Consider the following 27,778-nt stretch of genomic DNA (forward strand, 5'->3'; position numbering starts at 1 on the left):
TTCATTTCTCTGAATTAATTAAAATGAGATGAGATGGGGTTGCAGAAGTTCTTTCATTTGTGAGCAGGAACCTAAGCAGTAATATAGATTGATGCCTTTCAGCGTACACAACAGCACACCAAGTTTACTCATGCATTTTCCACAGAGGCTTCTCCTTGTAAACTCATAGGTTAAGTCCAAGCTTAGAACTGCTTGTACGTGAAGACTTTAAAATCCAGCAGAAGTTCAAAATCCTGGAACCCAGACAACTGTGAAACCACTATGAAACTGCAATGAAGGAACACCTCCACCACTATGTATCTCCACTTAACTAAGACAATTTCAATATGAGAGGCTGTAGTATTGACATACCTTGTGCTTGCCTCTTACTCCTACCCATTTATCTGGATTTATACAAGCTTTCTTTTACAATTGTATTCATATCACATATCCCACATATTTCTCATCCTGTCAGAGTTGAAATACAGAACTTAAAAAATAATGGGGAGAAAAGAACAAAATGATGTTTAATTTCTTTTTCTTGTGAAATATTTTTTTTTTTTTTAAGAAAAAAATAATCCTCTCAACTTCATAATTCTACAAAAAGAAGTGTGAATGCCAGATTTGTGTGGGATGAAGGTAAATTTAGGACTGTAAGTCAGGCTAAAAGGGATCACTCTTGTAACAAGGACAATTTATAGTGCAAGATAAGCTAAAAGATTATCTATAGACCAGTGACAAAAATAAGTGCCAGCCATTTTCTTTGCAAATATGATTCCTCAGCCACAGTTTTGGGAGCTAACATGGTACTACAGCAGCATCTTAAAAAAATCTTTTCCTCTAGCTCAGATAATAGACATATTCAAATTTAGGTTCTTTAAAAAAAAAAAAAAAAAAAAAAAAAGCCAAGATTTGGATGATGGCTTTATATACATGTATATACATATACGTTATCATTAATATTACTTCCTATTGGAAAAGTATTTTCCATATGCTAAGTATTGATTAGCAGCTACTTTGCTGCCCTCACATATGTAATTTATAATCCTGTTTCTATCACTGTTTACAATCACATTATACAAGAAAGGAATTAATGCTTTGTTAATTCTGACATCTTTTGGGGTCAAGGAGGTGGAAAGAGTGGTTGCTTTGAGTTCCTCTTCCTATGAGACATAAAGGCAGAAATTTACATCTTGGAAAAATATAATTTGTAATCTACATAAACACGTGAAACAAATAAAATGTTAAAGAAAATTTTAAAATTATTTCCTTTTCAAAGCAAAACACATTTCTGTATGTTATATAATGGTAAAAATCCTTCTTTGTTTTTAAATTCAGTAACAGTGGAGAAATAATGTGTAAGATGATCAAAGTCCCAATTGAAGAAAACTAACAGGAAATAGCGTATGGTAATTTCAATCATGTTACACAAAAAAAAAAAAAGAAAAAAAAAGTCACCCTAGTTTTGAATTATGTCGGCTATACTTGGCCAAATCTTTTTTCTTTTTTGAACAGTTCTCTTTCAATATGTCATATTCTCCAAAACACTCAATTCCTATGATATCAGAGACCATTTTTGGACACTGGTTAGAAGGAAGACATGAGGTCTCACTTTATATACAGGTAGCTATTTGTTTTTTTCCCATGAAAGTTCAAAATCACAGACAGCCATGCACCAGACAATGCTCAAGTGGACTTTGGCGTAAACCAAAAAATTTCTGTGGGTGAGCAATTCTGTAGCAGGCCGAACAACTTGTTTGTGAATGCTCAACTGAACATAGAATCTAGAACTCTTCAAGCATAAATCCATAATTCTGCATCCAGTTTCAAGCCCCAAATTAAGAAAGGCTTTGGTAAATGGGAGCAAGTTCAACAGCATTCCACCAAGAAGCTCAGGAGGCAGAAGCGCTTGATGTGAGGACAGGCTGGTCTTGTTCAGCCTGAAGGAAAGAAGGCTTGGGGAAATCCTGATAGCAGCTTTCCAAAATGTATGAAGAGATTATCAAGATTAAGTCAGGCATGCATAGTAAGAGGATGAGAGACAACAGACTTAAATGAAATAAAGCAGCTTTTAACTGGATATGAGAATAAGCTTTTTTTTTCAGGTGTGGAAAGCCAGGCACTGGAACAAATTACTGGTAGAGGTGATGTATTCTATATCCTTGAAGGTTTTCAAGATTTTTCAAGATGTGTATGGATAAAGCCCTAAGCAATTCAGTCTGACTTCATACCTGCGTGGGCTTGGAGCAGGAGCTGGATTCCTGAGATCCCTTCAAACCTGAATTATTTTATGATTCTGTAAATTCCAAAAATCTCCAACACCACATAGCACTGATACCAAAGGACTTGTGGCTTCTCACATTTGTTCAAATTATTTCCTTATTGTTTACTGAAACCACCTTTCAGGGCTTGTAATGTACATTTTAAACAAACATTTAAAAAGAAATTAATGTATAAAGAAGTTTGCTACTGTTTATATGATGCATGCTTTTCCTTTTGCCCTTCAATCCATAATTTTCTTCAAAAATCCTTTTATCACTCAGGCAGAGGCCCAGTCTTAGCAGCCATTCTTATCTTAAGGCTCAAGCCCTGGTAAGTACGTAAATCAATGGTAATGCTCATGTGCTACTAGTTCATATACTGAAATAAAACCCAGAATCTGCAATTAATGGCAAAACCAGTGGAAAGACTTCCATTGATGTTAGAATGCACCGCGTCAGTCGAGTCTACAAGTTTGTGTTCTGTTGAAGGAATCAACCTCGTTACCAGCTGTTTGGTTCTAAATATACGCTTATCTATATTTTTAAATGCTACTGCTTTTACTAGACAGTTTTATATGTCAGAGCAAAGGGCTTTGCCCTTGGTGAAAGACATGTCTAGAATAGAGGTTTCAAGCAGTCAACAGAAGCTAGCAACTTTCTGTAGGACTTTATTGAATGGACACCATCAAACATTTTTCACTGTAATTATAATCAAACATAACCATAATTAGGGAAGCAATTAACTTCTACTTTAAATAACAGAAGTTCCTCAAAAAAATAAATGTTCTGAACAGTCTGCATTGTGTATTTTAAAGTTTTCAGCCTGATTCACAATAATTTCATGATCTTGGATACAACAATTGTATACTGGCAGTTCCATTATGATCAACAAGATGAGCCATAAAAAATGAAGTTACTGTTTTACACCAATGTTTCCAAGTCAGAGCAGCTATATTTGGAAGGGCATATCAATTTTGTTGTTCTGCAGGAATGCACAGTTTGAGGGGTTCTCTGCCTTATATGCTTAACGCCAGAAAAATACATTTAATATATTAATATAAAATTAAATAATTTATTTTTACTTTTCTAAGTGGAAGATGACAGAGGTAGCTAGATTTCCTCAAAAGCAATATTACACAGAAACAAATATTCCAAGCAACACAGGCATGCACAATAAAGCAGTCATAGCTCACAAATGTATATAGCTCATCAACAATATTTTTTAAATAATGAGGTTACAAACCATGAAATATAGTTATATTGAATAATCAAGATCAAATTATTTTATAGGCAGGTTTATTTTGATGTTATACAATTAAGATATTGGTAAAAAAATCTTCAAAATCAAGTAAATTGTATTAATCAATAGTTCAGTTACCTTCTTTAACTTCAGTTAATTTCGCTAAGAGTTATGTTTTTGTACTGGTAGGAATAGGCGTAGCTATTAAAAATTAACTTGCATTAGCCTGCTTGTTACTCCTAGGCAAAAATGATGTCATTGCTGGGATCTGAGCAAAGTACTTTTTCGCCCGGATATGTTTTTGTTTTATTCTGTGAATAAATGCTGCTTCATAAGCCTGAAAGAAAATCCAAATGCCATTAAATACAATGAAAATATTCATCAATCCACAGATTGCTTTATATTATAGACAGTATAAATAGTGACCCTTCAATGGACTAAGCCATATGATTTATTCATATACATTACAGAAGGAAATAAAACATTTTGTAGTTCTATACTGCTACCTTATGGTCCAACAGTGAAAATCACTAACCACTCCTTGTGAAATGTCATCTTTTAAAAACAGGAACACTTCTGGCATTTTTTATCCAAGATAAAATTCATTCATTTATTTTCAAGTAAAAAAAGTTGTATCTATCTTTTAAAAATTAAAAATGACAATGGCTAAATATCATCATTTGCAAATTGATAAATACAGGAAATTTCCTTACTAAGAATCAGAGTGATTAGTTACAAATAATCACTGCAGAAAGTGTTTTTCAGTGTTTGAGTCAGCAGTGATAATATTTTCACAATTTCTAGTGATTAGTACTATCTCAGATGATGCTGTAAATAAGCATAATATTTACTTGGAAAAAAAAACAGGCAACTTTGCTATCTCTAGATAGCTTAAGAGGCTTTTTGTTTGTTTGTTTTTGTTTTAAATGAATGAGATCCAACTTACAGCATTTTAACATTGCCTCATTTTCTCTTATTTCACAATTACTTTTTGAAACAGAGCTTTGGCCATTACCAGTGAAGAAAGGCAATTCCTTGCTGGCCCGTTTCAATTTTTGTAGCAAGAGTTAACTACAAATACCATACAATTTTAAGGTAGGCTTGCGTATCTTATCTGTTGCTTTTCTGAGCTTTCTCCCACCTCCACTGAAGCAGGAGATGCAGAGGAACCTTCTATGGCCCTCTGCCAATCATACAGTTGTTCTCCAACTTTGAACGAAGGCATTTGAAATAGGAAAAGTAATGGTTCTTCTCAAGGGTATATACAGAGCATATACCAGCTTAGAACACATTTAATAAAAAGCGCATGAAATTCAAGACTTTTACTTGTCTTCACAGATGAAGTTTGTTTACTTTCGGCTTTTCATTGTAACTGAATAATATAAAAAAGCTGAAAAAATTCACTCTGTACTCTAATGTAGTTTAAATTTCATTACTTGGGCTGAATCCAATGACAGAGAAAGTTTAAATCCAAACAGAAAAAGGTTTTATTGCAGTTACATTAAAGTAATGAAATATTTTTACTACAATTTATCATTCATATTAAAAACACAAGTGTAACCTGTGGACCTAAACAAGTTAATGGCATTTCTGACTATGACATCCAGACTTAAGAAGTTAAACCAGGTAAATGCGTAATCAGAACCTCTGCCTGCTATAAAGCCAGTAACATAGATTCATGGATGCATTGTTAGACTCAGAGTGCCTGAAGAGCCTTACTGACTGGAAGTGAGATAGAGGAGTTGATAAAGGAATTTCCAGCTTGAAACTGATTGTAACTTTTAAAGGTAATGCTCATATAAACACAGCTGCTTGAAAACACAAGTTAGGCATGCACAGACAAAAATATAGATAGCTGAATTCCCTTTATCTTTAGAATGCCCTAACACATTTTGTTCCCAAAGCATAACTTCCACTGAGTAATTCTTTTCCTCTGTGAATTTTATTCTCAGATACTCTCAAGACTTCCATAACAACTAACATCAGAAGTTGCATTTGTGTTGCATACATACTGTGTTAGAAATTGAATTAAGAACATCCTGAATAAAAGAATGCTATACAACAACGGCCTTGGATCACTACTTATATAAATCAGAAACCTACAGGAGAGAGGCTTAATAATCCATTACTAATCACAAGACAAACACAGTCCCCAGGACTCTATTGTGCCACAGAAAATTGAATACTCTACCATATGATGTCCAGTGGAGTGAGTTATTTACCAGGCTACTATGTTTAGATATGGGATTTGGGGGTAGTGATATAAAAATACGCAGTTTCAATTACTTCTGTACCGATTCTTAAGTTTTCCCAACTCAGAGCTGCCATTACATTTTTATTATTTAATTATAAACTGTAGGACTACATTTTCAGTGGCACTTAAATGTAAGAAAGTGGTGCTATGTGAGAACGTAAGCTGGAACATTTTATTATGAGAAATCCTTAAATTCTAGACAAAAGATTATACGTGCCATTCTGTTATTTGATGATAAATTTATGAGGCCAGAAACAAATGAGGCTAAAGCCTATACCAGACCAAAAGTACACAGGTGTTACAGTATTTAGAGCTTAGCATATTTTACATCCAGGCTGGCTATGTCGGAGCACAGATGAGGGAGCATCACAGATGTGGAATGGTTCTCAGTAAGCAGCACGGATGAGGCAACTTAGCTTCTTGAATTTCAGGTGGGAGAACCAGGGCAAGACAGTTTAGGTACGTGGATGTGAGCTGTAGTCTGCCAGCTGCCCTCTGGACTACTGCCTTGTCTATTTAATACTACAGACATAATTATTTAAACAGATATAGTGGGCCAACTTAAACATGCATGAGTGTAAGGACTTTGGCCAAACATCACTACGCACAGGATTCTATTAAAATGTAATAGAAGTATTGGAAACAAATTAAGCCCGTTAAATTTTACCTCTTGAAGGTTACACAGCTTAAGATGTGCATCTGCCTCATCTTTAGTGAGAAGAACTGTGTTCCACGGAGACCACTCCTGCTGCTTATCCCATCTGACCATCACCAAATCATAGAGGTCACTGCAGGCACTAAGAGCGGACTGACAGCCCCAAATGTTCTCAATCATGTACTGTAGATCTTGCAGCTGAAATGGAAAATGGGTAAGAAAGAAGAAACTTATTTCATTCTACAAGAAGAACATGGTAACCATGTAAGAATCCAAATCAGTCTTCAAATAAAATATTGTTCTATGCACATGTCATACAATCACTTGGTTAAAGAACATCTAGATATACACTACATCTTCCTCTAGCATGGTGTGGCAATTATCAACTACATTTTTATGTCATCTCTAAAACGCTACATTCTTACTTTGATTGTTTCTGCCAAAGGCAATTTCCCATCTTCCTTTGACATCCTGATTGCTTAAATGCTTTTATAAAACTTCTTAAATCCCATGTTTTTGTTTTCTCGCATGGCATTCTTTAACCTGCTCAGACTTCTTTGGTTAATAATAATAATCCATCTCTGTTATTACTGAGATGTTTACCATTTCATTCAGGGGTTCAGAATTACTGTTATCGAATTATTACTGTTATTACACTACTAAATTACTTCAAGTTTACATGCAGTCAGGATAATAAGGTGTGGAAAACGTAGGAAATTAGGCCAATAAAAACTCTCACCCATGACAGACCCTAAATTGCCTGCTCTGCTTCCTTCCCCTCACTCTGCTGTTGATGTGCAAGAGTTTATGGTGTTCGTGACTCTGTTACTCATTTTATCAAATGAGGTCACATATGATCAGGTAGCTACACTACAACATTAACAAAATATAATGGAAGGTCCATTTGTAAAGGTTCTCTGGTACAGAAAGGTCTTTAGATATATTTTTCACCCATGTTTCAAGTTATTCTGCATTAATCTTAATTTAATTTATAACTAGCTGTCAGAAAACACTACTAAAACTTGGTAAAAACAGCATCGTAAATGCAGAAGAAGAATTTAAGACAGCAGTTACCACTGAACTTTGGTAAAGTTTTCAGTTGCCCTCCATTGATCCTTCTCTGTATCAGTCATGGAAACATTATTGGAAGATTTTTTATCTACAGGAGCCTGTAAACAACAGACTTTTAAACAGGTTTTCTTCCACCTAGCCTTTTGAAAAAGGCTCATTTCTCTAAGGAGAAATCTTGATTTATTTTGTTAAAATAAACGTTTACACGCTATTTATTAAATTCCTGACAAAGGATGAATGAAAGTATACCAGCATGGTGCTTCAGTGACATACAGCCTAACGTATTCTCATCTATCTTGCTTCCAAAAATCCAGGAGCCCATCTAAATTATTTCCAGGGAAAATGTGGATAAAAGCTTGGCTTAGAACCTCCACTTATAATAAATGTGTGCCTACTAAGTCCAGGAACATAGGATTACTGCTACATCTGGTCTTAAATCTGGTCCTGTGGGGCCTCCTTTACTAGGTTTCACTAATTGCTTCTATTTTCAGTATTTCCTCCTTTTCACAAAATTTTGAATAACTTCTATATCTTCTAAGAAGCCAGAAATCTGTCAGCAAACATATTAGCAAGTACTACTATTTATTTTGTGTGTGTGTGTATGTGAAGCTGTACATCTTAAAAGAATTCGCTAAAGTCTATATTGGAGTATATAAAGTCCCATGCAAAACAGATCTACAATCTGACTTTCTTATTCCTGGATTATTTTTTTTCCCTGAAAAAACAGGCAAAAGTTTGTTCTATGTTAAAACTAGTCTACTTATGGGGGAAAGTTTTATTTAAGAGTCAACTTCTGCACTTTCTTGAGGTAGATATGTTTTGCTGTGAAAATTTACAGCTCATTGATTTCATAAGAAACTCAGTTCCTCCATCCCAATAACTTGTTCTGTTCTCACAAGAAACAGAAATGCCCTTACTGCCGTGTAACAGGTTGGGAGCAAGTATCAGAGAGCACTCAGCAGCTGAGACTGGGAAATGAGGGTAGGCAACGAACTGATAAAGGAGTGAAGAGTATTCATTAGTTCAAATGATCACATCCATTAGGATTTTGCCCATCAAGAAAATCAAAGCCATACTCTGTACCATTGATTCTAAGGAGCATGGCATAGTTAAACCCTCTGAAAGAATTAAAGGCAGCCTCAGGACTTGACACAGCTGCTGATCTAACTCATTTTGATACCACAAAGCAGGTCTTTAGCTGTAGCAAGCTGAATTCAGCGGAGCTACACCCTAACACACGCCAACTGCTTTATTTGCCTTAACAGCACGTGAAGTGTTCAGCCCAAGCAGGGTTAGAATCAATACGCAAGACATCTGAAGAAAAATCTTCTATCTTATCACAAAAGTCTTGCATCTATCCACAGACAATCCAGTTTTGGTACTGCACTGGACAATAAATCAAGCTGTCGTAGACGTTGCAAAAGACTTCTAGTTGTGCCAGAGTCATTTTTGATGCCTTGGAGCTGTTTTCTGGATACAGTGGAGTAGAGGACAAACAGCGGTTGTTAGGGGAAGAAAAGAAAAAAAAAACAGCTTGGAAAAATGTAATAATTTAAAGAAATGTTTGAGAAAAGACAAAACTAATAACTTAAGATGCAAATCTCTGCTGTTTAGATATTTACAGCTCTGAAGAGAAAAAGTTAATTTGGATGAAAATGACATGGAGTGTCCAGAGATGCTGTAGTGGTAAAACTGCAATGGCAAGAGAGGGCTTTCAGTGTCAGCAGTTAAAAAACAGTCATGTTTCAGTGCATTAACGGCCACCAGCATTCCGCAAGGTCAAGCATCTGCTGTTCTAATGCAGCCAAGAGAGTTTGCTGGAAAAATTTTGTAAGTGATGTGATGTGAGAGACATCCAAGTGAGCTTGAAGGATGTTTACACGTTCAAATAAAGAAAAGAAACAAAAACAAACAAACAAAAACTATTCAGCTTAAATAGAAACCAGTATTGACAAACAAGCATCTACTAAAACTCTTCTGTTATATTTCTTAACACAGGCATGATAATTAAAGATCCAATCTTACTTTTTGGCATATTGATGTCTGGCTTCTGTTTGCTTGGTTGCTGTTTTAGACATCCTGAAAATACAGTTCAAAACTGTCCTATGAATGTTGATGCCATAGAGATTCCTATTTCTAAATCCCAGAACGTTCAAATAAATTTGGGCTGTTCGATTTTCAAAAGATAATATTTTGCAATTACTTTAAAACTTTCCCAGTGGATATTGGATGTCAGATTCTTTTGTTGACAAAACAAATAGTAACAACTAGAAGAGACAGAGTTTGCCAAAGGTAGAGGCAAGAAGTTCTTTGAACTGAGTTGTTCTTGCAATGATCATTAAGAAACATTACCTACTTAGAAATGCTGCAGAAGACTACATATAATTACATATGATAGTAAATAATTTAGAAAAATTAAATATTTAGTGAATCTCTCTCACTGAGTGCAAAGCAGTAAAAATTCCAACTAGACAGATGCTCTGCTGACATAAAACAGAATGTAAAGACCTTGTTTTCTTTATTTTTTCCTTCTGAGAATATAAAAAATTCACTTGTATTACTACAACAATTCAGAAAAAGGGGCTAAGGTTGTTTTACTAACACTATGTCTTCAGCAATACTCCAGCCACAAAAACATCACTGTTCCTTTACCAATGATGCCAGTGGCTTTAAGCAACAGTATCACCACAGCAGTACCAGAGAATCTGGATCATCTGTTTCTTTGACCTGCTAGCCAGTCTTCTACCTTCTTTTAATATATTGCTTGTAACCACAGCTACATTTCAAGAGCTCGAGTGCTTTTTCTTAATGGTAGTGAACATCACATATCACAGGGAGTTTTTGTCGCTTTTAGCTTTTAGTTCTCTTCCTGTCAACTACATCCACAAAATAAAAGGAAAATTAGAGACAAAGCCACCAGTTTCCATTATTAGCAATGATCTCTCAGACAGTACCTGAACTAAGAAAACAATTTTAGTATCATCCTGGTAATCAGCTTCAGACTTCTTGAGATTTTCTAGTATAAGTCTGTACTTCAAAAATGATTCCCGTTGCCGAGCCTCATTATCAAGCTTGCAACACAAGTGACATCTGCCAATGGTGCGGGAATTAGCAGGAACAGGAAATTCAGTAGATGGTAAGTAATTTTCGCAGCTATGACAGAAGTTAACATTTTTATAGAGCTTTAGAGGATGTGGTGGAACCTAAAAGATTTAAAAAAAAAAAAAAAAAAAAGTTAATTTATCACAACATGATAATATCTTTGTATTACTTGTGAGCCACCCTAACTCTACCATGAATAGATTGTACATGTATTTATGCAAATGCTCTAATATTTAAAAGCTACTAATTAATTTTAAAATACTCATTAGGATTTTTTTTCTTTTAAATAGAAGACCAAAAGCCATTCTATTTTCTTACTGTTCTTGTTTAAACCAGTTATACAAATCAGTCAGTTTGTTTTTTTAAGATATATGAAGACCTTCTGCGCCAGTGCTCTTGCTAGTGCTTTTCTGTAAGCAGATTGTCATCTTTCCAGAATGGCTGATAACACAGAAAGCAGAAACCAATTCTTCAGCATTTAATTTTTCATGTGGAATCTGTTCTTCACGTCAAAGATAAAGCCTTGAGCTTGCAGGCATATTAATACTTCAGCATAAAAATATGAAATCATAAAAACTCTGTGTCCAAAAGCAATACTGGGGAAGAAAGTGAACGAAACTTGCTAAAAACCTTATCCTCATCTTGCTTTGTGGTTCTGGAAGGAGTATAATGTAGTCTGTGCAGAAGGCCCACGTCTGTAATAGGGTAGCTTGAACAATCTGACAATCCCGCTACCCACTGTGGTCATCTGCCTTTCTTTGAAACACCCAGAGGCTGTGGTCACTTTGACTGTCTGCTAATGAACTGCCGTCTTTTTTATGGTCTACGGGAGGTTACAAGGTTCAAAAATAGGTGCAGTTCAACCTTGAACTCAAGATACAGTGAACCAAAAGCTACAAAACCCAAGCATTTCCCATCCCCACTCTCTGCTATGACCCATCTAGGTAACCCTGATGATAAACGTAGTGAAAATTTACTGTTAGTTGATTCTAAAGCCCATTATCGTTTACTAGGTCCCTATCCTTGAGGCACTATCAAACACCATAAGAGGAATCCTCTCCTGATATATGCAGAATACATGTCTTTTTCTAAACCAGCCATAACGAGTGATATTTTTACTACAGTCTGGAGTTAGAAATTAAAAAAAAAAACAATCACACAACTTAAAAGAGGTATCTACCACTATCTCCCCTTCCTAGCTGGATCTGCTTTTCATGAAGTAACAATTGGTTGTACAACAGCAGCTCATCACTTTGACAATGGCAACGCTCCTCCTTCCTGGATTTGTGAGACATTACACCTTCTTCCAGTGGAAGAAAAAATGCTTTGCAATTATGTCATTTTCAGCTCTCTCTGTTGGTTGGTGTCGTTGCTGTTACAATTTCCTGTTACTACCTTGTAAGATCTGTAAGACCATTTACAGCGCTCTCTCTTTACGATCTGCTACTTCTCAGATTGTTAAAACCATGTTAAAACTATGCTTTCTCTATGACTATATAAGATGATTTGTATGAAAATTGTATGTATTTTTACTTCTTGAGGAACTCCTCCAGCAATTCTACAGCAAAAAGAAATAAAAAAGTATTCATGGTTTTCCACTCCCATTTTCTATCCTATTTTTTTGGCTATTTGGTTTTATGGCTATTAACTCAGACTGCAAAACAGGAACAATACCTTAAGTATCTTTGCAACTTCAGGGTTAAACTTCGGTGTTTTAATATACTGTAGAAATAACGTACAAATTCTTTTCCTCAGTCCTTCTAAGTTGCATTCTTTCACCTCTCTTGACATAAGATCAACTTCTCTGTCAATTAATTCCACTATTTCCTTTGTTAATTCACATGCATGTTCCTGAAGGAAAGTACAGAATAAAAAGGGGGAAAAAACCAATACAACAATATAACAAACAAAATATTTCTAACACAGATACAAAAGCAAACTATGGACACTATGCCATTCATTCACAGCCCCTTACATTCTCAATATGAACAGAAGAACCTGTAGTGTCTTAGGAAAATAACCTCTAAAAACACTAACGTAAAAAGCCAAACAACTAAGAATACTTACAGATTTTGCTTTAAGGAGCCTGTATGTATACTGAAGCTATGAAGAACTGCAAATCTGGAGGCACTAAAAAACACTGAGCATCTGACATGAGGCACAGAACACAGGCACAGTTTTGAGTCTCCAAAATCCCCAGAAAGTCCCTAAGGAGCTTTGGCTTCTTTTGGCACCCTCTGGCTATGTGACAGGAGGTGTAACATGTATACACAGTTGTGTTTTTTTTTGTTTGTTTGTTTGTTTTTGTTTGTTTTTGTTTTTGTTTTTTGTTTTTTTTTAAATATATTTTAAAAGAAACAAAGACAAAACCACCCAACCAGTCAAAACACACACACTAAAGACCTGGGAGATTTATAAGCATCCTTGGAAATTAGTCATTTCAATACTTCAAATGCTTATAAAGAGATTCTCCAGGGATAGATAGCAGGTGACTAAGTTCAGGGTTTCTTCACCTAAAACATGAGTGTTAATTTACAGAAATTCTAGGCTTTGATTACTACAACAATGACTGTATTCAGATGGGCAAAAGTTCATAAATTAGCAATGCTCCCAATGTCATATTGACTTCAGATCAAATTCTGCTATTACCAAAGGCAACAGGAAGATGCTAGTTTGTTTCAGTAAGACCAGGAAACAACATTCTGTTCTAGTTTGATGTCAACTTACCATCTTGAAAGTGCCTTAAAGCTGAATTAAAAAAATAAGTAAATAAAAGGTTTAAAAGAAATGCAGCCAGCTTCTATTTCACTAAGAATCCTGGCAGTAGCAGTGGGGATGGGGAGTGAGAGGTAAAAGAAAAAAAAAAAATCAGTATTTGCCAGCCATAAAAGTGGCAGCCAAAGCAACAGAGAAATTATAAGGTTCTAAATGGGGAATCAAGAACATCTGTTTCAAGAAAAACAAAAAAATAGTAACAGACACTCGCATCTCTGTCATGGTTTTCATCAAGTTGTTACAAATATTAAGCTAATCTTTGTCCTATATTTGTATTATGTTTTAATACACACACACAAAAAAAAAAAAAGACCAAAAACTTAAAATTCTACCACAACTTGAAGAAAAACGCGTACATCACAAAGTGCAATATGAATTTAGAGTATACCTGGAATATAAATTATTCTCTCATGGTACATTAGACTCTTGCTGCCAGCTGATCATGCTGGCACCTATTTGCCAGAAGTGTTGCATATGTATTGACATAATTAAATGACTGTACCTCTGGAAAGTGTAGCTTCAAGCCAAACATAAATAGAAAAATAAAACATACCTCCACTGTACATCTGAGTGTTAACAGCACATCTACTCTCTCATCTTGTGGGATGTCATTCATGCTAACACTGCGGTAGATTTCAAGCAGTTCTCTGGCTCGGAGTGTGTACGGTGTATCCATTTCAGTGGTTTTTCCATCATATGCTTTCCATCTCTTGGGTTGTGCACACTTCAGAAACAATTTGTACAACTGAGCTATTATAAACTGATCACCAGCTGACCAAGTGCATTGTTACATCAGGTTTCACCAGAGCAAACACTGACTTGACTTTAATGCTTGGCTAACACAAAAGGCTAATTCTATTGTCGATATTTCTACAGTACCTTTTCCACCAGAGCAAGCATTCAATTGCACACTTTGTTTAAAATTGCAGGTCATGAAAATTTTGACTTGGAGTATATTAAAAATAAATAATATTCTCCTACAGGGATACGCTCTGCTTCTTTAAAATGAATTTACTGACAGTAGTGTTGGAATACATTTGCTCTGTGTTTCATCTCGCAGTCATAAATCCCTCTAAACTATCAGTAAGATCAATGGGACTGTTGACTGTGTAAAGATCTCAAATTTAAGGCCTCAAAGGCTACTGCGGCGCGAGGCACCTCCAGGGAACTGTTCTATTTTCGCTAGCTGTACAGGCAGATAGAAGGCATAGACTGGTAAAGCTGACTAAGGTACAGTATGAATTTACAGCTTATTGGATACTTAGCTGGCTCCTGTTTTGCAGACCTAACTACAGACCATACTATTCCAATTCTCTTTGCACATCTTGAACTTCTGCAGTGAGAAGTTACATGGGATCAGCTGCACTACTCAGTTCGAAGAGTCCTGGCATTCTCCTCTTCCTGCAGGACTGGCTCTGGTTGCTGTCCACACTGATACAGTGTGGGGCTAATTAACCATGGAGACAGATATCTCAATCCAACAGAAAGATGGCATTCGAAACCCTCTCCCCATCATTGTCTAACACCACTCTTCTTCCTTAATCTTACACTGAGACAGTTATTTGTAATTTCACTGGGTGTGTTAATCATTCATTTTCACTGCATTTGGAACTTGAATATTCTCAAACACCTGTGAGCTTCACTTTGAGATCTCAGTGTCAGCTAACTAGAGCAACACTTCATGAAACCTTTGGATGCCTGAGTAGTTTTGTGGATATGATTTTAGTATCTATGTGATTATTATTATGATGATGATGGCTTGTGATGGTGGGAAGTCATACAAATAGCAAGAATGTTAGGTAGATAGAACAGATAGGAGCAGTCTTCACCACATCAAAATAGGGCTTTCGTCTTTTAAAATTATAAAATTAGGCAAGCAAAAGAAAGACAAAGTAATTGAAAAGATGGCCTAATACTGGATAACGTTTAATTACTTTATCAGTAGGGATGGAACTATAATTAAAGTATTATTAATCAGAGATCACAATCCAGATCCAGAACTAATTAAGAAATGCAACAGCAAAATGGACATTAGTGAAAAGTAGAACTCGTCATTCCTTAATGAAATCTTTGAACTTCTGCAAAACCAGAAAGAAGCTGTTTTCTGTCAGGGAGAGAAAGGAGCATTCTAACGTAACTTCATGACTTTGTTACACTAACTTTGTACAGAACTAGAAATACTGAAAAAAAAAAAGGCAAAAACCCACAAACTTAGAAGAAATATTATGTTGCCCATCTACCTTACGAAAAAGCTGCGACAATCATTGATTTCCACAGTGTACGTAACTGCAGTACATACATTTGATCCTCTACAAAGAAATCACTTTTTGTAAGACATAAAGGTCATCTGCTTATACTAGGGAGAGTCATTGAGCAGAGATTGCCTAGGACACAGTTACTGAAGCTAGGTTCCTTTGGTAAATTTACACAATCCAGCTATGAGCTAGCAGTCTCAGGGCTGTACGCTGCAGACCACCTGTAACACAGACAACCTATGTTATGATCACATTTAAATTACTCAAATCAAGAAAACCTATCTGTAACTTCCTCACTACCTCATCAAAAAGGGTATTTTATAAAATGAAGCAAATTAAACAAACAATGAATGATGCAGCTTTTTATTGAAAAAATAAATACAGAGATCTCATCACTATGGACAGGATTTCGAGTGTATCAGAAAGAATCTCAATCTCACTGATTTCAGGACTATTTTCATGAAGGATTGACATAACAAAACTAAAATTACAGATTTTTTACCCAGCTTTCTCCTGACTGAAACTGTCTGCTGGCAGTGCTGTGGAATTTACAATAATGCTGTTATCTGTATTACTTCAGAGAGCAAGACTACTGTAACTGCACTCTGCTGCCAGCACAAGAAACCAGAAAAGAACATCTAAGGAGAGAAACAAAAGAGCACAGATACAGAGAGAAAAAGGTAAGCAAAGCAAAAAAATGAAATTCAGAAGACGTGTACAGAAATAGCAAAAAGTTTGAAAGGTATGAATAGAACAAGAGTTAATAATTACAGGACTGCCTTTTAAAAAAAACTCCAATTTTGCTCTTCAAAATTTGAATGCAGACAAATGAACTTGGTGTAAAGAAGACACCTAGAAGGTAGTGCACACATGACCAGGAGAAACCATTCTAAAAGCACATAGGGTACATGCCTAACTTAGGAATGAAGGGAACAAAAGTTACCATGAAAAAGCAACTTTCATATCATGTTGGCTAAGTAGAGCTGCTTGCATTCTTCATGCATGAAGAATGCATTACAACGTCATTACAACTTTAACGGCAAGTGTCTGGATTAACGTTATCAGTTCAAAGCTGAAGAAATAACTGAATAAAGTGGCTATAATCCACTCCAACAATAAATTTCATGTGTTTAAACTGCCTTGTTACAATCATAATGAGACACCTATTCAGTTTGACATTGCCTTTTTTTTTTTTTAAATGCAAAGTTTATTACTTTCTTTATCTCCTGTGTTAGGCTGCTATCTATGTCAACGGGTTAGTCCAACACCAAACAAACACTACTGTTGAAATTATGTTAAAACAAAGAAGAAAAAAAGGAAAACAAACAAACAAACAAGCAAGCAAGCAAAACCATGAAAAGATGCAGAAATTAAGCTAACTAGCTTGTCAAATTAGAAAGAAATTAGTCTCTGTACTGAAACACAAAAGTATAAATGTAAAATATGAATAAATAAAATAGTAATAAGTGCTCCTGAAGTATGTCCACTGTTTGGAAAGAGATGTCTCTTGTCTCTCAGGTCTCTCATGAATCTCCAACCATCAGCTATCAATAGGAGTTATGGTACTGAAGAACATTTTACTTCTGATTCCTAAATGCAAGAAAACTGTCTGGCTCCTGAGAATATATACCAGAAGTAATCTATACAGGGTAGCACACTGGAAAGCAGTGCAGAAAGGAAAAATAAAGATCAAGATACAGTTAAGAGGAAATATATTTGCTTTAGACTGAACCAGGCTTCTTTTCTTAGAAGGATGATAAAGGAATAGATGTTAAATAGTAGAAGCAAGTATTTAACATAGAAACGATTCGTGATTCTTGGTATCATTCCTAAATATTAAGTTTCTTTGTTTTTTGCACTCTTGATAGCAGTAACAGAGAATTCAGTCATGTCACGGCAATAAACCTGGTAGCAGTTCCCCCAGTATTTCAGATAAGTAATTTGTTCATAATGAAGAAAGATGATAGACTTTATCAAATCATTTTCTGGGGGCCTGTTCCCATGCATCAATAATAAAATGAAGAGTTTCCTTTGGACAGAACTGCCACTTTTGAGCACTAAATAGTCTAAAAATTTTGTTATTCCCAAACTATTGCTGTTGCAGTATTTCTTTTCATAATTATTTCATATCCCCTGAAAGCAGACAGAGAAAAAAAATAATCTTCTGAGAGGTTAGATTGCTGTTTTAACTTAAAAGGACTTTATTTTTTGTACTTCACATTAAAGAGCCACTGAATGTAATGTCATTCTAAATCATCTTTATATGAACTAATTCTCTCTTTTGTTTTTCAAATAGATGAGAACCCAAAGAACACTCACATTAAATTTCATCCCTATGATTACAGAAAAATAAAATCTCAAGTTAAAATTGTAGTTCAGCCGAAACCAATGAGTTAATCACTGAGTTCAATAAGATACAAGATACAGTTAACGCTCTCTTGGGTTTCTATCCTGTACAGGAACACAGAGTAAATACTTCCTTTGAAGACAGGCATAAGATTATCTAGGAACAGAAGCCTGTGCTCAATGGGGAAATAAACAAAAAATCTAGCTCCTGCAGTATAACATTTTTGAGGAAAGAAAAAAAGAAAAAAAATAACTAATTCTGTAGAGTAAAATTTAATTTTTACAAATACTTAATGCATAGTTCAAAGTTTGCATTTAAGTTTAAATGCAATAGCAAACTTTTCCACTATAGAGAGCAATGAACAGTACATACCAGAGGGAAGATCATTTAGTCATTCGTTTTGTTTAGTGAAACTGAGTATTTTTGAAAGGTAAGCTTATAGGCAGATTTTTAAAGATACAGAAACTGATTAAGAAAGAACAGAGTTTCATGCATGAATTCTTACATTCTAATTCTCACAATACAAAATACAGAATAATATGCAGTGTCCTGATATTTTATAATGGCTTAAATTAGCCATTCTGAGTTCTGTTAGAACTTGAGCCTTGCATGATGCTAAAAGTGCCATCAGAATCACGTCCTTTATGCATGATGGTTACACAACACAAAATTAATCTGCTCTGTGCTGATTTTTGTATTATACATATACGCAGCTACTTTTGTATATGAAAAATCTCAAGTGACAGTCCTAATGATGTACTGATGCATTGTTCATCCTTCAATAATCAGTCACAGTGCTAGGGAATTTTCTCAGCTTGGAAAAAGAGCATCACTGACACGAACAACTAGAAAATCTGGATATAGAGAACATTAGGATTCACATGATTAACTTGTAAAGCTATAAAAGTTACTTTGGGCTGGTAATTTACAGATGCCTTTTCTCTTCCTGTATTTCGGAACTTTACATTTATGTTCAGCCTAAAACTACTTTACTGACCTTGCTCAGAAAGTGCAGTACTGCTTTATGTTGATTCTCCTCATCTGCGTTTATTTTGTGTCTCCCAATGGAAGCAATCAGCTGTGCCTCTTCTTCTAGAAGTCCACAAAGTGCTGCCTTTCTTTCAGCTCCAGTAAGAGTTGCGTTAATCCGTTCAATCTCCTCCTGCCTCCATGCTACAGGTATAAATATTTTAGGTATTTTTTTAGATGCTTTCCAGTGAAATTCCTACTTTCCTATTTCAGACATAACATAATTATTAATAATAATAATAAAAAAACAGTTTCTGTATTGGGAAATCGATTGTTATACATATTTTCAGTACACACAAAATGGCACAGAAATTAATGTAAATGATACAGGTGTTCTAAGAGTGTGTGAGCGTACATCAATTGCACACTGCCAAGTCATACTCCAAACTCAAAGACGATTTAACAGAAAAATGAAAAAGAAGAATAATTTAGTTTCTGTGGAAATGCAGGGTGCAATGATTTCTTCATGATTTTGCATCTCAAATAATAATGAGTCTCAAACAGCTGTGAATGATATGAACACAAGAATCATTTTAAACAAATGCTGATCAAACTTGCAAGACAAGATATCATGAAGATCCTCCCAACAGATTAAGAACAGCATCTTACTGCGGTGCCACTGGTTCTCAGTGCTTAGAAAACCACTGCTTCTCCCTGCAGAAAAGAGTAAAATCTAAAGAAGACTGACGTCATCCAAACCCAAGATAAAACTTGGCTGACAATCATGTTTAGCTCTTCAGGTCTTAACAGTGAATATTGAGTAGTATCATCTTTTGCCACCTAAGGCAGATGGAAACACACTTATAAATAGACAATCACTACTTCACTCTCCATTTCCTCTTCCAGAACTGAACCATTTAAATAGAAGGAAGGGACACCAAGCCACTAGATAATAATCACAGCAGCAAGTGAATCAGTACATGCTGTATGAGCACCTGGCCTTCTAACTCACAGGGTCAAATCACCAAACCACAGGTATCTCCTACACTTTGAAGTATAAACTAAATACTTAATAACAAACATGCAGACACACCTATCATGGCTTATTTTGTGGTACCCCTTCTGATATGCAGCCTACGTGCCCTTACAGGAATCCCTCAGTAAAATCATTATGTTTATGGAAAGCTGTTTTGCTTTGCATACATCATAACAATTCCTGGCTTTTCTGAAGGGTCAGTTCCATTTCAAATACATCCTGATATTTTTGTAGGTAATTTTGTAAGACCTCAAGCTTCCATATTCCTGAATAGCATCTCAAAGTATCTTGTTATTATTTCAGAATATTTATACAAAAGCAAAACATGGGGTAGAGAAAACAATACAATGTGATGCACACTTACTGCAAAAGCCTATATCATCAGGTAAGATTAAAGCCAGGAGGAGGGAAGGGAGAAAGGTTTATTTTCTGCCCGTGGCTTCCTTATCTACAATACCTTATGTTTTCTATTTTAAAATATTTCGATCCATTTCCTTAAGGCTCTCCAAGCTTTGGTATTAATGTGACAGCTGTCTGACAAATTCTGAGTACCCAAAGATATATTTTAAAATAAAGCCATTTCTGCAAACAAAAGCACAGCATAGAATTAATTTACATGAAGCTTTATATGCCTGAAGGGGGCAGCAACTTCAAAGGTAGAGTTAATAAATACAATAAGCAATTTTGTACTTGCAGAGATGAAGGTGCTATGAAACAGTTATCCATACTCACCTAGGGTGAGTCATCATATACATACAATCAAGTTAAAGACATTCTTCTTAGATTATGTTTTACAGATAGAGATTGGATCATTATATTTTTTTTCCTAGTGTTTTTATAGAGCAAATGAAGTTGTTCATACTTTTCAAATAACTAACAAATGTCTCTATATGCAGACACGTAGAATATTTAGATACATCTCATTTGCACCAGACAGTCAGCAGGCAAGTTTTTGTACCAAAATGAATTGCTTCTACTGGCTGACCCTGTAATATTATCCCGGTGTTGTGATCAGCAGCAATAACCTTCACAATCTCTAGAGGACAATAACCTCATTCTATTACTGTCACAATGATTTAGCTTGTGTAGACTGGTGACACTATAAGAATGTGAGTTTCAGATGCAGGTAGGAAAAAAAAACAAACCAACTTCCTAGAACCACTAAGCTCCGTTATAACAAAGAGCATGACTGCAAGTTTCCAGAGAAGCAACTAGTCAACAACAGTAAACAAAACAAAAGCAAGCAAACAAACAAACAAAAAAAAACAGATTGATACCAGCCAATTGTTTTACAGCTTTTGAAGTGGCACTTGCTTCTCAGGTTGCCTAGATCTTAAATTCCTGAACACGCAAAACTGGAAGTTCTGTTATTTATGAATCCAACTGTATTAAATTAAGCAAAAAAGACTGTTATATAACAATAAGTTTTAAATCTAAGAATATCAGGGAAATCAGTGCTTAATCACAACTTTATCTCAGCTTTCTTGCTTCTATTGCAAATAAGCCTCTCCACGCACAAAGAATTAGATCACAGTCGATAGCACATTAACTAGGAAGAAGTTTAAAGAAATACTGGAGAAAATCAGATACTAAACAGTAGTCCTTGCCATAAATTGAGAGAGAAAATAATCAGTTGAATATCTTGGGTTTTGATTATCAAGTTAGGCCTTTAAGAGTGCCCAATTCTTCAGAAATAAAAAGCAAATCTTCTCTGAGGAGAAAGAGGGAAGGAAAAAACAACCAACCAAGCACAAATCCCAGAAAGATACAATCCCCAAAATTTTAAATCTTAAAACCAGTAATAAATTTTTACATTTGTCACAGAGAACAGTAATATTTATATCACTTACACATTTAGACAAAGCGATTTGTTCTGTGCCACACAAAGTATGACAGAATTTAAGATAAGTGTGTAACCTGGGACTTCTTGAATCATGAGCCTAAGCTGTATGAATAACATGCGGCCAAATTTATTTACTCAGTTTACAATAGGAAAATAGTTGGGATGGTTTAAGGTACATCTGGTATCTTTGCAATGAATCAGGTAATCCATTAGGTCAGATCTGCATTAGGAACAGTAAGGTAAAAACTGCTAAAGAGTTATTATACCATAAGCAAGCACTGTAGGCTTAGATAAAATATGAGTTATAGAAGTGACAGTGCAAGCTTCTTGCTTAAAAGGAGACATTTTAAAAGAACTCTTGCAGTTTTTTGTTTTTTTTTTTAGTTTGTTTTTAATGTGCTGGTACATATCTTTCATTTTTGTTTTTCCAAAATGGCTAATTTTCTGTTATATTTACATTATTCTCCTGTTAGACTTTAAGCCAATTATCTGCAGTATTCACTTTATTTTGCCAGAAAAGTTTAGAGGTGCTTGCCTCTATTAGACATCATCCACTCTGATAGGAGAAGTCTTTCAAGATGCTCTATAGGAGTCTTAACAGATTTTTAAATTTTTGACAGCAGTTTTGTGAAACATGGAATACATTAGAAAGGAAAAGAAATGGTGACAGAAGAGGACATGGACGAAAGCAAAAACTTAATTTCTCTTGTAAATTTCTGGGCAAAATGTAACCCGTTATGAAAATATCTATATTAAACGGCAAACGATGGATCTTAATTGTGATTTCTTGATGGCATTATTTTCAGCAACTTATATGCATCAGAGTTACTTTAAACTTCTGATTCTTAAAAAAATTAGAAGTTGTTCCTCTAGCTGACCTTACATCATTACAGATGAAGGCAAAAACAAACAAACAGGCAAAAAAGTCCCGCAAAACAGCACAAATACTAGCACCATTCTATAAGCTGATAATTTCCTAAAAAGCTTCTAGAAATATATAAAAGTCACGTAATGCCTTAAAAAAAAAAAAAAAAAAAAACACAACTTGCCAAAACCAGAAAAGTTTGTTTTCGACTGTACTCTTTGGCTGCTTTAAGAGCGTCCCTTTAAGAAAAACTTACATTCTAAAGCATGGTAAAGCAGCTCAAAGTCTTCTTTTGTTTTAGGGTTCAGTCTTCGCTCACGTTCCCTCCTCACTTTGTCTTCTTTCTCTTTTTTCTTTTTTAACTCTTCTTGTGCCTCCCATGCCAGCCTCAGTCTCTTTTCTTCCTTCAATTTTTGTACTAGTTTTCTAGCATGCCAACGGCGGAAATATTTCTGTAATACTATTACCTACATGTGATACAATACCAAAAAGTCATCAATTTAAAAACAAACAGCATAGTTATTTTGGGTTCCATTTCTACAAGATCTTAGGGGTGTCAGGTCATGCTAACCAAGCAAGTTCTTACAGAAAACTTCTAACCAGAAGATACTAAAGCATCTGGCTAAACATATCAATACACTTATCTCACTTGGGGAAACCAATTGTTTATCCATTTAGTCAAACTGCCTATTTCAAGAAATTAAAATAAGACCTAGGGCATTTACAAAGCAGTGTCCAGAGGCTAACATGATGACAAGGCGTACTTAAGTTAGGTGCACAGTCACTGAGTAAGTGGCTTGCATGAAGAAACTTAAAATGCCTGAACAGCCAGCCCTGTACAATCACTGTACAGAATCTGCAGTCAGAATCACCTACAGGAAGCAACTCTGTGCACCAAAAAGAAGCCACAAGCCCACTGTGTGTGTCAGGTCTGTTTATAAATAAATATATAAATACATACATACATACATACAAAAACACAAAATCCAGAAGTCAAATGCAAGTCGTGTAAATCCTAGTCCAATACTCCAGCTATTTGAGGCTGTACATGGCATTAAAGTCCTTCTGAGGATATGAGAATGCCATAGGGACAAGTGTATTTTAATCCCTAATAATATGTATGGAAGTTTACCTTAAAATAGATATCATTACATTCACAATGTGCAATATTTAAGAAACCATAAGGTCTCATTCAAATGTTGCTGAAAACACTAATATTGTAAATGTGCAGACACACACTTACCCTAAATCAGAAAGATTACCAAATGTGAAGATTAAGCTGACATTTGGAAGCTCACTGTTGAATTTACTCTTTGAACACTCCTTAAATATTCAAGTAACCTTTGTGCTACTTTACTTCACAGATACAGTTGCAAACAGAAGAGAACTTACAGCTTCAAGTCGACGTTTATGGTATTCTTCTGCTGTGAAATACTTTCCAGGTGTTATTAGTTTGTCAGTCACGCTTGACACATACAGGCCAACCTTAGTCATCTGTGTTGATGTTGGATTTGCTGTTTGTTGACGTTTATTTTTTTGAAACACAGTCTGGGGAAAAAACGCATGTCAAATTGTAACAAAATACAGAGATTGTATTGATCATCATTACAAGAAGTACAAAATTAGCTGTTTATAAACAAAAACAAAAAACACAAGCCTAATGATATTAATCCATTAAATACATTCACCTGCATACTTATTGCTGACTTACATCCTCATTCCTATTTGAAATAATTGTGTCAATGTTCTATTGTTTAGAAACAAATAATAATAATAATAATAATAAACATTCTAAAAAGACACTACAAAGCTATTACCTGTGTTTCCCTACAAAATAATGTAGTTCCTTTTTCAGGTCTTTTTTTGGGTATTGTTTGTGATCCTGCATTATGAAATTCCACTCCTGTTATTCTGTTCTTAAATCCACCCAGAAATGGTTTACGAAAAGTAGGTCTTTCAATTTTTACAGCTACATCTTGGAAGGTATCAGGATCTGTCCAAACAGAAGTTCCAAGACAGAAATATTGTTTCTTTTAGTAACAGATCGAGATTTTAAAATGTTTGTTTATCTATCGAGATAGATACACATTTAAAAACACCATTTACCTGTTTGTACTCTGACAGTGATGACATCAGGCATGCGGTAATCCTGTTGAACTCCTTTCCTGGCAAAATGTCCCAGATCAAGATGCAACTCCTCACACTGGATAGTTTCATGAAATGTAGCCACACTCCACATAAGAGTTTTATTATCCTCAATTACGCTTCCTAAAAAATAAAAACAAAATTAATTTCTGATATGCTTCTCAAAACAAATAAATACCTCTTTCAGGTTTACACCTAAATGATGTTATTGAAACATTGTAAGGCAGAATAATCATAGATTTTTAAGCTGGAAAACAGTTTGTTTCAACAGAAAGCTGAAGCAGTATTAGATACTATTTAAAGAGAGATCTAACGTAATGCTTTTACCACATAAAAAGTCATTCATATTCCAATTTAAAAAGTTATAGTAGCTAAATGTATGTTTTATTCTCAAGTAAATAATTTTATAAAGTTAGTCACGTACACAGTGAACCATTATTGAAAATCTTACTGAAACCCACTCCAGCTTAGACCCGATCTAAGCATATGATAGCTGAATCTGTGTGATCTTCCACACGTTACTTGACTTTGTGGTGTTGACTCAAAGACTATGAACCAGGTTTACTTAGCTTGAAACTCCAGACATTACTTCTTTTTGGCTTAGAGATAAGATACACCATCTGGCTTTGGTACAGTGCTCTTCCCAGGAAGTGATGACCAGCTACTTGAAATAAGAGCATCTGAACAGAACCCAGCCAAGAGGCAGGCAGGCAGCAGCTCTGTATTGTCACTCACTGTGCTCACACGTGGAATGGGATGCGCTACCTTCAGCTCTGAAGACCTAAGGAAGCAGGGTGCTGAATGGAAAAGGGGAAGTCACACAGGACAGAAGAGAGAAACATCAAGTAAATGCAGGAAGCACTGGAGTGTTTTGAGGACTGCAGGAGAAAGGCATGGAGTACAGAAGGGTGACAGGTAAGTTACAGGCGAACCTCAGAAAGGTAAAATAGCAAGGTGACTGCTATGATCTAGCCTAAATTAATAGAAGTCATGTTATATTTGAATTATGCACTGCTATTTTTAACACACCTGTACAAAACACATAAACATACTCATATACATTTCTGGAAACAAAGATTGCCCTATAAGATGTTCTATTAGTATACAAATTGCTATCACAATGTGAGATATATAATGCATTCTTCACCTTTTCAATCAAATTTTATATAATAATTTTAAAAGTCACTTCAAAACCAAAAACCTGCAAATGTGAACAGGAGGGTGTGAGGAGTGCAAGATGGCATAATCGAGTTGAAGAAAAAAATCTCCTTAAAGCACTAATGTCCAACGTTTTAACAAGTTCTTTACCTGTCACTGTCGAATTTGTCACATTCTCTGACAGCACTGCATCTTGAGATGTTTCTTTTTCCCTTTCTGAATTTTTTAATGCAAGTGAAGTAGGGTAACTTGTAGCAGTAACAGGAGATGCATTCTCGGGTGATGCACTGAATGGGCCGTCTGGCTCACACGCACCTTGCTCACCATTTTCCATCGCTCTGAAAAACTTTTCCTAAATCCTCTCTCAACCAGCCTACTCAGAACAGCTGGATGACTTATTTTCATCCAGCTGCAAAACACTGAGCATCTTCACAGGTCTTTAGCACACACAACGCTCCACCACGGTGCCAGCGAGCAGCCAGCAGCCCCTATACATATGCATGTATGTATATAATGCATATATACATCGGTGAAATGTGCACAGGGAGGAATTCACAGCCAAGCCAGCCGGCGGCCAGGCCCTCCCTCAGGGCGCACAGCCATGGGCTCACCTCCCCTCAGCGCCCCTCAGGGCGGGCACCACCAGGGGGCAGCGGGTCGGGCCGTTGGCCGCCCGCCTCCTCTTCTCTCCCCCCGGCTCGGGGCACGGCTGGAACCCCCGGTACCCCGGTGCTTTGCTCCTTTCCCCCCCGGCTCTGTCAGGGCGTCCCGAAGCAGCCGCTCCCTGCAACCATGGCAGCGCGGCCCCAGGCATGCGTCCTGAAGGGCGGCGGGGGACGCCGGGGAAATGGCGGCGGCGGCGCCGTGAGGGGACGGGGGCAGCACCACCGCAAAACCTCTCGCTTCGCATCGGCCCTGGCTTGTTACGAGGGGCGATGGAGGGTGTCGGGCATTTCCTCTGCGGGCAGGGGAAGGAAAGACCCGTGTGAGGGGATTCGACGGGTGCGAAGCGACGAGGTGTTGCTACAGCTCGCACAGGTGTCTCAGCGCCATGCAGGAAAACCCCGAGTCCAGCGACCTCGCACAACTACTTTAGAGTTAAAAGGCACAGCTGTGTGGTGCCAGGCTCTGGGAGGACCCTGGTAAAAAAGTTATTTCAATATAATTACATATTTCAATATATGTTTGGAATTACATCTACACACCATGTAACAGTATGCCGCATTCACGTTACAAAGTCTCACAGACTTCAGATTACGAACACAGACCTGCTTCCCATAAGGGCAGAAACAGCCCCTTACTACTGGTATCTGTTTTCTGACCCCTGGACTGAACCTGAACTCATGGTAGAAGAGGACCAGAAGTAATTCTATAGAGCAAATCACTTTGTCCCTGTCATATAACCACATTGGTCAAACATTCAAACTCACCTGCAGCGTGAAAAATGATTTTCATTCTTTGGGAAAGCATATACCTTGAAAACAAAAAAGCATCTTTCATCTACTTCCAATGGAATGTCAACAATCAAAATTACATAGATTAAAGTTGTCTTGTTACGAAAACAGACACTCGACAGACTAAACAGCACAGATAGCACTTGAGACAAACAAAAACCTCAGTGCTGCTGTTAGATGGCAAACTAAACGTTGTTTTACTGGTTTAACAATCTGCATCTCCCTTAGGTTGTCTTAGGTGATTGTCACACATAATGACTTTAATCAGAGGATCTTAAAGTGTTTTGTTAACTCTAAGGTTTGCGCTGATTTACCTTACCATACAACAACAGATAAAATCTTTCCCTTCATCACATATTCCAACATAGT

General features: G+C 36.1%; 1 protein-coding gene across 9 annotated transcripts; it reads right to left on the bottom strand.

Annotated features, from left to right (window-relative positions):
• Positions 1-2,892: 2,892 nt before the first annotated feature.
• On the bottom strand, positions 2,893-27,365 carry IQUB (IQ motif and ubiquitin domain containing). 9 transcript variants are annotated; one of them, XM_084520189.1, is made up of 12 exons: positions 26,106-26,558; positions 24,759-24,920; positions 24,470-24,645; positions 24,045-24,200; positions 22,909-23,119; positions 19,578-19,622; positions 18,937-19,112; positions 13,891-14,061; positions 12,237-12,413; positions 10,415-10,663; positions 6,402-6,587; positions 2,893-3,817 (listed from the first exon to the last, which is right to left on the bottom strand). In XM_084520189.1, exons 1-12 carry the CDS (start codon positions 26,287-26,289, stop codon positions 3,692-3,694), a joined length of 2,019 nt encoding a protein of 672 aa, XP_084376315.1. In that variant the 5' UTR covers positions 26,290-26,558; the 3' UTR covers positions 2,893-3,691. The 9 variants fall into 9 exon arrangements, with proteins under 9 accessions (XP_084376315.1, XP_084376316.1, XP_084376321.1 ...); XM_084520195.1 differs by lacking the exon at positions 2,893-3,817 and adding an exon at positions 25,533-25,594 and having other exon boundaries at positions 3,824-6,587; positions 26,106-26,240; XM_084520191.1 differs by lacking the exon at positions 2,893-3,817 and adding an exon at positions 25,387-25,594 and having other exon boundaries at positions 3,824-6,587; positions 26,106-26,240.
• Between the last annotated feature and the right edge of the window lie 413 nt (positions 27,366-27,778).

Source organism: Aythya ferina (genome assembly GCF_964211825.1).
Source record: "Aythya ferina genome assembly, chromosome: 1".
NCBI classification, from domain to species: Eukaryota; Metazoa; Chordata; class Aves; order Anseriformes; family Anatidae; genus Aythya; species Aythya ferina.

Coding starts and splice junctions, on each gene's coding strand:
- IQUB (XM_084520188.1), bottom strand. CDS start 26,289: ATGGAAAATGGTGAGCAAGGTGCGTGTGAGCCAGACGGCCCATTCAGT. Junction 24,921..26,105: donor GACAAATTCGACAGTGACAG/GTAAAGAACTTG, acceptor TTTATTTTTTAG/GAAGCGTAATTGAGGATAAT. Junction 10,664..12,236: donor AAGTTGCAAAGATACTTAAG/GTATTGTTCCTG, acceptor TAAATCTTTTAG/GTTCCACCACATCCTCTAAA.